The sequence below is a fragment of the Trachinotus anak genome, unplaced genomic scaffold, assembly GCF_046630095.1.
Source record: "Trachinotus anak isolate AG129_WGS33_773 ecotype Australia unplaced genomic scaffold, CSIRO_AGI_Tana_v1 ptg000012l, whole genome shotgun sequence".
In the NCBI taxonomy this organism is placed as follows: Eukaryota; Metazoa; Chordata; class Actinopteri; order Carangiformes; family Carangidae; genus Trachinotus; species Trachinotus anak.
In genome coordinates this window covers 5,374,890-5,387,235 of record NW_027273863.1, presented here as the reverse complement: position 1 = coordinate 5,387,235, position 12,346 = coordinate 5,374,890, and the positions used below count along the sequence as shown (strand labels likewise).

The 12,346-nt window shown below is 40.3% G+C and overlaps 2 protein-coding genes across 2 annotated transcripts; one reads left to right on the top strand and one right to left on the bottom strand.

Moving 5' to 3' along the window:
- Positions 1–2,403: 2,403 nt before the first annotated feature.
- toe1 (target of EGR1, exonuclease) lies at positions 2,404–8,645 on the bottom strand. The gene is made up of 8 exons (XM_071490368.1): positions 8,203–8,645; positions 7,997–8,037; positions 7,700–7,796; positions 7,248–7,406; positions 6,964–7,077; positions 6,094–6,242; positions 5,064–5,226; positions 2,404–4,403 (listed from the first exon to the last, which is right to left on the bottom strand). Exons 1-8 carry the CDS (start codon positions 8,314–8,316, stop codon positions 3,627–3,629), a joined length of 1,614 nt encoding a protein of 537 aa, XP_071346469.1. The 5' UTR covers positions 8,317–8,645; the 3' UTR covers positions 2,404–3,626.
- Positions 8,646–8,840: 195 nt separating this feature from the next.
- LOC139628586 (THAP domain-containing protein 2) lies at positions 8,841–12,342 on the top strand. Its single transcript, XM_071490375.1, has 4 exons — positions 8,841–9,266; positions 9,573–9,732; positions 10,362–10,537; positions 10,871–12,342. The coding sequence occupies exons 1-4, from the start codon at positions 9,117–9,119 to the stop codon at positions 11,252–11,254; spliced, it is 870 nt and encodes a 289-aa protein (XP_071346476.1). The 5' UTR covers positions 8,841–9,116; the 3' UTR covers positions 11,255–12,342.
- The last annotated feature ends 4 nt before the right edge of the window (positions 12,343–12,346 follow it).

The following is a 12,346-nucleotide window of genomic DNA, read 5'->3' as shown; positions in this document are numbered from 1 at the left end:
CTAACTCCATGATGCTGGCCTCTGCGTCTGGCAGGGCTGGTGACACTGCAGCTAGCGTCTTGCACTGGGAACTATCTCTACTATATCTTAATGTTGGCATGGTCTGTGGACTGACCCATTTGGGCCTTTGCGTCTGGCAGGGCAATGAGATTTATCTTGGTTGTGTGTTAGAATGAACACAAACTGCCTGATCACTAATCACTTCTCCTGGTTGGTCTGCAGTCTGCACAGTTGGGGGTGCAACTAGGGGTCGCTGGCGTGGGCGTCCCACATATTACACCCTCCCAGTGAAGCTCATTGACAGTGGACGAAAAAGAGTGGATGGCCACACCACTAGTGTTACCAGTGAGTGGAATTTACTGTGGAAGAGAAAAAAGAAAATTAAGGAAAAGCTGCAAAAGCAAGTAGAAAACAAACCTCTTCCCACAGACAAATACAAACATTAGCACCAACATTAGGTTAGTGGAGACTGGGCATGTGAAGAAAGTGACTAAGAATAAGCTCTAATATAAAGACAATGAAAGTTATGTATGTTTATATCTAAACCTGTTTATCCATGTAATGTTGTTTATTTAATGACTGGCAGATTCCTTGACTTACTAACCATTTTTTGTTTTCTGATCACTGTGGACAAAAAAAGCGCCTGACATCAACAAAAGTAAAAATCAGTAAACTAGCTTTTAACCCTTATTTAGAAATGTAACTTGGTAATTAAAATATTTTATGCCTGTGTTACTAACCGTTATTTATATTTTTCTGTTCTTACTCAACTACCTGAGCTGCTGCAGGTCATCGTGGACAAAAGGGTGAGTATGAGCTTCTGCTACATAAACAAAGTGACTAACAATAGGCTCTTAATATGAAGACATAGACATGTAATGTTTTTGTGTAAATGAGTTTAATCATATTTACTTACATGAGAATTTGAGTATTATTTGTCTAATCTGTTTTATGTCTGTTATCTTAGTCTACTGGCTTACTGTTGACAACAAGGTGAGTACGAGCTTTTCACCTGAAGACTAAAAGTCATGCATGTTATCGCATATTGTTACCTGTTTATTCACATAGAATAACTTGTGTAGCTTTAATTCATGTTACATATTGTATGTTAGTGTTAAAAATGTTTACAATTACCTTCAGACAGAGGAACTACACATAACTCCGTCGTGTGGAGCTAATGTTTCTGGTGACTGTTGTTGGCAATGCACGGTATCTTAGGTTGTGTCTGAAGTCACTCAGTTGTTCACTACCTCCGAGTCACCATCAGGGGAGTCCTGTGTATTTACTATATACTATATACTGACTATATATATTGAGCTCATCTGCAAAATGGAAAAAACACTTTTGGACACCATCAGGTCATTTTCTCTGCCCCGTTTTTCTTTCTCTCAGTGCAAGCACAATGCATGATGGTACATATTGCCTGGTTAGTGATTATCGGCTGTACACTACCTATCAAGATGCATTGTGGCATACACTGAGTCCACTATATAGGGTATAATAATTGTCATTATTCATTCAGAAAGCGCCACAAAATGGCAAACTCACTATATAGTGGACACTATAAGGACTAGTGAGTGATTTCAGACAGAGTATTACAGCTTTCATCCGCCAACGTTTCTCAAGCTACCTTTAAAGATATGAAAGTACTGTACGTTTTACTCCTCACTTTACCATGTTGTGATATGATGCACTCACCCAATGTTACCTAGGTTAACTAGTGTTTCAAACATTAAATTATTTGTGAGTTATTACTGCTATTGCTCCATTGTCAATGTTAGCATTAACAGCTGTGTGCTTACCAGTCTAGAAGAAACTTGAGTTCAACATCAAACTTCATTCCATTACTCACCAAGAGCTGTCTCCAGCAATGGACACCAATGTTTTCTTTTGTTATATTGTTCTGCTGGAGTCACTGTAGTGTCGAGGCGACCCTGAAGAAGTAGCACTTCTCAGAGGCTCTATTATAACCTGTTGTCAAGGTAACACAACAATGGCTGAAACTCTTGCCAAGACTGGTACGTAAACAGCTGCACATACTGGTGTCATAATGTTAGCCCACGTCATGACGTCAGTATGTGCAGGTGTAAACAATTCAGGGTTCAGTTCAGTTCGTCTGAGTTTGTTTTTTGATGCTTCGCTTGAACTGTCAGTTAGAGAGAGTGAAGAGGGTGAAGGAGATAAAGTCAACAAGACTGGCTGTAATTTGCCTTTTTACTGTAACCTATGCAATACGCATAGATACTCTACCTCATTAATTGAAGTCAGTAGCGTACGTTGGAGTGTCCATTCACTGTTTGCTATGTTATTCATTTATTGTATGAAGTGATGATATGTCTTGAGTTTGTTCTCGCCAAATAAACTCTTGCCAAATAAACCTGAGACAGAAAGAAAGACAAAAGATTCTTTGACAGAGAAGTTAATTTATTTCACTTCAAAAACAGGTCATTATACAAAATATGTAATGTGGCATAGCCGCATGTCAATTGTCATCTCTCTTTGGCTGTTCACAGAGACATAATAGCTAATTTAATTACAAGAGGTGCCTTTGCATCGCAATTTATTGCTGGTCTTACAATCCCAAGTTGCTAATGCCATTATTCATTCTTCTCTCAAATTTCTGATTTTTACAGTTTGATTAGTAACATCAAAAATCCAGAGAGGTTTGCTAAATAAGTAAAAACAAGATGGGAGCATAAAACAAACCAACATGGATGAGAAACCGAATTTTATCTCCCTAGACTCTCAACTTGGTCAGACTGTGTTTTTACTGTTAGGGCTAAAACTTAGGCTCTTTTTTTAATTGATAAATCTGCTGACCATTTTCTTGATTAATTGTTGGTATATAACACACCAGAAAACAACAGCCAACAGCCAAAAACTAAAAATATAGATGATGAACTAACAAATCCTTGCACTTGATAAAGTTGGACATCTTTATTTTAAGAAATGACTAAAACAAGATCATCCCGATAGTTGCCAATCAATTGTCTTTCAGTCGACCAATGAACTAATGAGTGCATCTCTATTTTCCGTAAAGGCATCATTACCACTATCGACTGTTTGCCCCTGTTCTTAGAAGATCAGAAGATGGTGGTTTTTTTAGGATGTACTTGGAGCTACATGCTAACATGCTCACAATGAAAGTGTTAACAGGTGTAATGTTAAGCACAGTCACCGTCTTAGTTTACTTTGTTAGCATGCTAACACTTAATTAACACAAAGTACAGCTGAGAATGTTGGGAATATAATTAGTTTAGCAGGTATTTGATCATAAATCACTGATCATGAATTAAACAACTTTGACCTGATGATGGTGCCACATGGGACGTCTGGGAATCCCCAAAGGTTTTCAAATCCAACCAATGTTCTAACAGTACATCAGAAAATTACCAAGATATTTGGATAAAAAACAAAAATGTCAGCCTCATGGTAACCCTAGAAGAAAAGTCAGTAGGATTCATCCTCTGGGTACCATGAACGCCAACGGTTGTTGAGATATTCCAGGCTGGATCAAAGTGATGGAAAGACATTAGCATCCACGCTGCTAGCATGGCTAAAAACCTAAATTGTGAACCTCCATTTGTATAAAGCTATAATTGTCCTGCTGCGTGTGAGGGTGCACACTACATTCTCCCTCCCCACACCATCTCCATCTTCTGCATGTGGGCCTTGGACGACTTGGAGAAGGTGCTTTTGACCACGTTGAGAGGAGCTGCTTTGCCGCTGAGGTAAACCTTATTGAGACAGGCAGGAAGCCACGACTGCTCGTCCTCCTTGTGCTCCTTCTCCTCTACAGCTCCCGCTCCTTCCTTCTTGAGGAGGGTGCAAGAGTGGGCAAAGATGTATCCTGTCATAAAGGCATCAAACCCCGCCCGGTGCGTTCCTGTCTCAGTCTTCTTCTGAGCTTCAGTCCCAGTTGAGTGGTCACTAATCTTCTCTCTTCCTCCATCTGCTGTTCTGCTTTCAACACTGTCATCTGTGTTGGTTTTCATGATTGTGTCCTCATCTGTTGTGGCAGTTGTTGCAGAGTTTCTGGAGTCTGTGTTGTCTTCACACACTCCGTTCCCTGCACTGTCTGTTTTCCACTTCTCTCCTTCATCCTGCTGCGTGTTTCCATCACTGTCCTTTAGAGGCACACTCTCTGTGCACAGACCAGCAGTCGCTTTTTGATGGTCGTCAGGAGATTCCTCTTGATCTACCTCCATGTGGCGTCTTTTGTTTTCAGGGGCACCGTGAAAGATGGAGGAGCCCTCTGCTATCTTTCCTTCACCCTTCTTCTTCTCTCTGTGTCTCTTCCTCTTTTTTCTCTTGTCCTCCCCACCTTTCTCATCCTGGAGGATGATCAGGTCAGTGTCATGGGATAATGGACACTGGGTACCATTTGGACACCAGCCAAATGCCTGTCAAACAAACATACAAAAGCAAAGTCAAGGTTAATTAAAATATTTACACACAAATTAACTACTTGACTTGTATGTGCTAACCAGATGGCAACCTCCGGGGCTGAAAATGAGGCCAACATTCAAGTGCCAAAACTTGCAGTTCCTCAAACAGCCACTAGAGTCTGACTCCTAAAGTGAGTCAATCCCCAAAGAGTCTCATGTTAAAACATCCAACTTTACAGCAGAAATAGACATGTTTACAGCCTGGTATAAAAACTGTTTTGTCTCTATAGCTAATTCCCTGCTTCATGACAACTGTACGGGGGCGAATTTTTGTATAACTCACTTGTTTATATTTTATTAATTCTTAAAGTTCTGAATAATTAAGGGCATGTCTGCTTTGAGTGACAGGTAAGTGAGCATATGTTTGCCAGGCCAAAGTCTCGGCTCAGATTTTGAAATAATTGGGAGTTACATAGAGTCAGGCACTGCCAAGATGGTGACGGTGGAGCAGCCCACTCTGAGCTTCAAAAGCACTCTTGTGAAAAACCTGTGGGTGACATCACCAAGGCTACGTGCATCTTTATATACAGTCTATGGTTCTTACAGATACAGACACAGGAAGATAAACAGGATTGTGCTGACTAAACTGAAAGTTTCCTTCGGGCTGTAACTCACAGAGAAGCGCTGGCAGATGTCAGTCTGTCCCTCGGAAGAGATAACAGCTGGACACTCTCTGTAGTCCACGTAGCTGGACATGTGACCGGCGTACTGACAGAACTCTACATGAACATGAGGTCCGGACCCTCCGGAGGTCAAGCTGCGGCTGTTATCCAGTTTACTGGCAGGTGGAGGACGTAATGTGAGGAGACGGAGAGAGAGAGAGAGAGAGAGACACTATAACTCATGAAAACATACGCAGCTCCTTTTTCAAGTTTGTAAAGTGGCAAAGAGCACAACACATCACAACGTTTTTCTTTTCACTTCAGCATCATCCATCATTTTCTTACACTGTGACATCTTGTGCATTGTGATTTCCATAGACACAAATACACACAACTAATCTGCAAACACAAGAACAATCATAAAATAACCAAAAATATTATGTATTTAAAAAAAAACTGAAATGAACAAGAGTTAATGGCAGTAGCCAGTCTGCAGCTGATCAACAATATCAACAGTACTAAGACACATTATTTTAAAAAGAAACATCATGCCTAAACATGCAAAAAGTGAAAGTGCACTTATCAATCTGCACACAGAGGAAACTGGACAGTTTTTGTACTGTGGCTGATCAAATATGTGGCTGAAACAGTGAAACTCTTTCCTGATTACATTACATTAAAGTAGTCACTGATGATGTGTGGGTTCATTTATAACTTAAACACCTTGTTGATGACCTGTTCAGTATTAATCTGTGCAAGGGACATCTGTGTTTTAATGAATCATTTTAGAGTTTAGGTCAATTACACAATTTTTGTCCATTTGACAAAGGGATGTAAAGAGTTACAAAAAATATAATAACCATAAAAGCTTCAACAGACTCTGGTCTAATTTTATTTTACATGGACTTATTATATGCTATTAAACTTTCTGTATTTTCACTGAAACTAAAACATTGTTTGCAAGTGTTTGTAGGTCTGGGTAAATTAAAAGTGTTGATACTGTGCATATTTGAGTCTATACACTATTATAAACCAATACTCACCATTTCTTATAGGCATACTCCAGATAGGAGGCAGTGAGCCGCAGCTCAAACTCAGTGACGTATTTGGTGTCGTAGATGCCTGCAGGAAACATCTCAGACAGGTCGGCTGTGAAGGTGGCCAGGCGCTCCGGCAGATGAGCATAAAAACTCTGGTCGAGAGTTTTAAAAAAACAGTCATTAAATAAAAACTGTATGTTGTGAGAAAGACACAAACCCAATATAAATCAATTATTATATGATTTTTGTCACTGTTGTTGCACTGATGTTTTTACCACAGCTAATGATTTACTCTTGACAAACATCAATTTTTTTTTTATATTTTGCTATAACCATATACCCACAAGAGCTAGGTAAGATGATATACGACAAGTGCAACACTAAATGCAGCACAAGCTTTGTTGTTGCTTTAAGCCAAAGTGATATTAGAATTCACATCACTTTTTGATTCTGATTGTTTCAGATAGGTGGTATAGAAAATGGATCGATGGACATCACTTTTTGTGTGAAGCCTACATTGAGCTGGTTATGTCCTGTTGGTGATTTAAGAAGTCTGTTCTGCCCCTATATAACACCAGACATCAAATCACAAATGGGACTGCCCCCCCACTGTATATATACAGTCAGTGCAGAAAAAGACATAAAACTTAAATTTCCTATTTTTGGTAGGTCAAAAGAAACACAATATTTTGATTTCTTACTAACTTTTGTTCGATTTTAGACAAATTTTAACTGTTCAGTGAACATTTATATTTTAACTAATTTGAAAAAATATATACAGTATAGATTGGGGATTTTATGGCTGATAAAACCTTTGAAATACATTTAACATCTGAATTAAAAAGGAATAAAACTGAAAGACAAAGATAGTACTTGGTAAAGGAAGGCCATGTCGATGAGGCCGTTGTGGAGCACCAGTGGTTTCCTGGCCCGCAGCAGCTCAGTGAATAACGCCCTGATGTGGACACCCCGGTCGTCAGATCCTCCCTGACAAAGAGGGTAGAGAGAGAAAGGACAGCAAGAAGTCAAATAATGACAACTGAGGACGTTCAATTATCCTTTGCAGTGTCCTGTTCTTTGTTATATTACTACAGGCAGGTACAACAGAGAGCACAAAGTACAACACAAAAGAGCATCTAGGATGTAGGCATCATCACCTTATTATTGCCCTTGCAGTAAGGGATTCCACGAGCGTACTGCTTGTTAAAGTCAAATCCATGCTGCACCAGGAACTGGACTGACTGGGGCTCAATGATGTACTCCTCTGAACACAGCAGGGTGAGGTTATACACCTGGACCAGGTATGTGTCTGCAGCCTGGAGAAGGGGGTGATGAAGGGAAGGGGGAGACAAAAGGAGGCAGCAGCTGAGGATAACTTCACAGACATAACACATGTAGTGTTCAAGAAGTCTGCTGTGGCAGGTTCTCTAACCTGACATCAACCAAGTGGAGTCTGTGAGAAAAAACTTTAACTGACATTCTGCTACTTGTATATGTTATGTTCAGTATTAATACATAATAATCACTATGGTATACAGCATATGGCCAAAAGTATGTGGACATCAGTGTCCATAAGTTTTAGGCAGTTAGAAAAGGCATCATCTTGTACCTTGTAGTCCAGTTTCTTGTAGCAGGCGATTCCCAGGGAGAGGATGGAGCGAGACCGCGCTGCATGGCATATGGCTTTATATCTGTCCTCTATAGACCTGTAACATGACAGCGAGAGTCAGGGCCAACTCAGAGACATGCAAATACCACTCTAAGCAGTTAGATAATGCTCCAGACTGAGTCAAAAACCTATATTAAGCATCCACTGCTGCTTGTATGACAGTCACTTTATACTATTTTAGGTGTCTGGGTGTACGTGTTAGGAAGAAGTAAGAGGATCTCTAATGTTTTTACTCACTCAGCCAGCAAGGATTTCCTGTTCCCAAGACCACTCAGCTCCTAAAACAACAGGCACCACTGACTTGATCAACATTTATGTACATGTGCCTTTGATACTCTTCTTGAGCCTACTGCCAGACTGACCGCAGTTGTGCCTCTCAGTGATAATACAGAAGACTAGCTTTCACGCTGGTCCGACAGACACACACAAACATTTGCACTTACCGTGTCAACTGCAACGAAGGACGATGTTTTAATGGCCACTACCATAGCTGGCCAAAGCTCTTTGAAATTATCATTCTGGACATCAATGACTGGAACTACCAGTGAAGAGACCATGTTTGTGTCAACGTGAATTACTGAGCAGAAAGCTAAATCTCTTTTTCGCTGCTGAAACGAACGTTTTCTGCAGCTACCGATGCTAACTACAATATTAGCTAGCTTAGCTTATCTAACTTGCAAAGGTTTTCATTGTGGGCTGCTGTATGCTGACGGCTAGCTTGCTGTTTACTTGTTGTATTACCGTTATAAATTTTGTAATTAACATTTATTCATTTCTTGGCATTTATTCGGGTCGACAATTAACCGCGGCTCAACCGTAAACATTTCAACGTGCTTCTTGGGGTCCTCTGACAAACAACCCATAGTAGTTGGACTATTACCAGAGCGGATATAACAACTGTTTGTCATTATATATATGCACAAAATATTCATGATTAATTAAAAAATAATTTTCATTAGAAAGTGTGGAATTTATATTTTAATTCCCTTCGATGTTTGACTCTTTGATTTTCAATATTTTTTTCAGACAGGCATTTACAATAGACACATATAAACAATACGTCACCATACTCAACCATCAAAGAGAAGTGCGCCATTTTGGCTCAAACAAAGTAAGAAATATTTTTCCTCGGATAAACTATCTTAAACTATATCCATAAAATAATATGTGAACTCCTGCAGGACAGCACTCTGGTTTCCACGCGTGAACTTTTACTGCAACGTAACTTTTTCTCGGTTTCCACCACATAAATAGTAAGCTAAAAGTAATGATTAAAATCTCCAGCTGAGCACCACTGCCAGCTAAGCTAACTTAACGTCTGCTAAATTTAGCTTTGCTACTTGTTGTAACTGCTGCAATGGGTGGCTGCTCTGCTCCAAACTGCTCTAATTCAACCAGCATAGGCAAGCAGCTGTTTAGGTTCCCCAAAGACCCCGTCCGTAAGAAGAAGTGGGTGGTGAACTGTCGTCGTGACTTTGAACCAACTCCTCACTCCAGGCTGTGTCAGGTAAGTTTACACCGACACATCTTAGTGTCCTAAGGCTAACACTAGTGTTTCCTTTTGTGGCACTTGCATGGAGACGATGCATCAGTCCAATATAAAACTCAGGGTTAAACCAAATAGGACAGTGCATCAACAAATAAAGTCACTCGTCTTTTTTGTGTATTTATTTATATGATAAGAGGACACTGTGGTGTAGTTTATAAGCACTCCTTACTTTCCTTCTGCCACATCTAACTAAAATTTGCACTTACTGAATGCACGATCGGTTAAAAAAAATGCATCGGTGTTTATCTGTTTTGTTTGCTTTAGGATCATTTTGAGCAGAGCCAGTTTGAGGAGATAGCCAGGTCTCCAGCCGGGGGGAAGAAGCTGAAGCCCAATGCTATCCCTACTCTGTTCAGTGTTGGGGACTCTCCTTACCCTGCAACCATCCCTTCATACATCCTGGTGCCCCTCAAACCTGACCCAGGTACCTGAATATACTACCAAATTCCTTCTTGGTTATTTTCTATTACATGTGTCAGTGAGAGTACTTTTGGTACTCTGCTAAACTTACAGACCTTCTCGACCATGTCTGTTTTCTCTGGAAGCATTTTAGGGACTGAAAAAGCAGCACTTTTGGGGTGGACTTTGCAGTAATGAATATCGCGGTCTAGTCAAACACAAACCTCAGAATAGTAATAAATTTAATACAACATTAATTCAAATTCAAGCAACCACTGATTGTCACTAGTACTTATATTTGGATTAAAATTTTTTTGAACAGTAAAGATTTTCTGTGTCTGCTGAATATTTTAATAGGCTTTTGGTGGTCACATGTTAGCAGACACACCTTTACAAACTGTGCCTGCTTTGTATCTGTCAGGTTTGATGTTTTCCTGACCCCTAGTGGCCTAAAACTGATTAAATCTGCTTTATTTGGCATTTAAAACATAATCAGAAACAGTGTCAAAATCATATCATTATCCTGAAATTCCTCTGAATTATAAATTTGATATAACACAGAGTAATCTGTTTAAAATGATGTTACAACATTAAAAATGTACCAGATCCAAGGGAGGAAATACAGTACTCGTTAGACAATGCTTTCTGTCCTAGTGGAGAAAGACCTTAATTTTGGGGACCATGGCTACGCCAGACGCAACCCTCTGCCTGGCATGGAAGAGGATGATGCAGACAGGATAGGCGAGGACCAGCAGCCCTGCACGCAGTGTCGACTCCTCAAGAAACAGTTGGAGCAGGAGATGCAGCACACTGCAAGGTTGCAGAAGGAGGTAGGACAGCTGCTAGTGTCTTTTTTTTTTTTTTTTTTTTTTGGCACCAATGAAATTGTGCTACATTACAAGAGCTACAATCTGATCAATGACACTACATTGATCAGACTTATGATATGTGGTGTGGTTAACTTTACAGTTTGCATAAGCTTTCATTGCCTGGTTATTTAATTATTGGCTCTAATTATCTGTTAGCTGTGTTGACTTTGACATGCAAAGTCATTTTAAAATCTAAAAATTGAGAAAGGAAGTCATTTGAAGAATAAGAAGTTGAAATATGCAGCGATGCCAGTCACTGTTCTAGCCCTAATATACCCTCTTTGTTTCTGCCAGGCAGAGGAGATGAAGAAACGCCTTTATCGTCTGGACCGGATCGAGAAAGGCCTCCAAAACTTCCTGTACGAGGACCAGATTCGTGCCCTGTCCCTCACCAAGCGCTCCCGTCGGGCTGTCTGGTCTCCAGAGACCATCCTGAAGGCCCGAAAGATCCGCTGTGCTGTTGGCACCAAGGGCTACGAGTACTTGAGAGAGGTGGGGTACCCGTTACCCTCATACAGAACTCTGTGCAACCGCCTGGAGACTAAGATCATGGTGACGACTGACATGAGCTGTGAGGAGCTGGCAGAGCTGGGACTCGGGCTCATGGCCACATGCGACAGTCCCACAGAAGGTGTTGGGGACAATGATGAGGAGGAACTGATAGGTGTTTTGTCCTGATCCTGGCAGTTTACGTGATCTGTCCACTCTAACCAAAGGAAGAATGTGTAGAATTTGCTGCGTTAGACATCTGCAGATTTGATGTCAAGTGAAAGAAGATGAGCACGTTATGCTTCTTAACTCATCCATGAAAGACACTAGCGTCAATATAAATTTATGCTTCTCTTGACAGAGATCGTAAGTTCACGGGTTTAAATGTCACCTGGTTGTGCTTGTGATCCGCACTACTAAGGCATGGCTTTGCTTAGTAAGATGCTGGGGCCTGCAGCTAGCCTAGGTTTATGCTTATGGTGTTTCCTACCCTGAAGATGCTGAGCTACAGTATAATCTTGAACATGTGATGAGACGCACCACATAGTCTGGCGAAGGAGAGGTTGAGATTGTGTGTAGGTGTAGACGTAATTTGCACAAAGCCTGGATTAATGTGTGTTTCACTGAGTGTGCTTACATGCACAATAAAACCCTGGTTTTATTCAATATACTCAAATGTACTGGGAGAAAATAAGCTCATATCCTGGGAAAGGATATGAGTATTGGGATGTTATGAGGTTTTTATGCAAGCTTTATGTTTTTGATAAATTCACTCAATATGTGTCTGTAAATGGTGTGTAAAGCAGCACACAACTGAGATAAAAGTGTCTGGGAGTATGTTTGCTTTTAAGTATAATCAGTGGTTTCTGGTCTCAAACCATGATGTTTGAAAGAACCTGCTCTTTCACAAATCTTTCAAATGCTGGCATCAAAGCTAGAGTCAGGGTTGGTTGTGTAGCCCATTTTGATCACATTTGCAAAACTGAGACCTTTGCTGTTTTCCAAAAGTTTCCAAAATCTTTTATCAGTCAGAAATAATAGATTCTATTAGGGAGCACACTCTTAGAGCTGTGTTCAGTCAAGGAAATAAAAATAAATCCTCTATTCTACACTAGATAGATTTTATATAGTTGGATGCTTTATTTGTTCTGTCTTGAAGTGTTCACATTTACACAGCATTTGAAGTTACAACAAAGCATATCAAAGAAGCTCAAGTCACATGACATTCAGTATCCAAAACACTCCGTGTGCGAAAATAAAGTGACCGTACAGAATTATGTG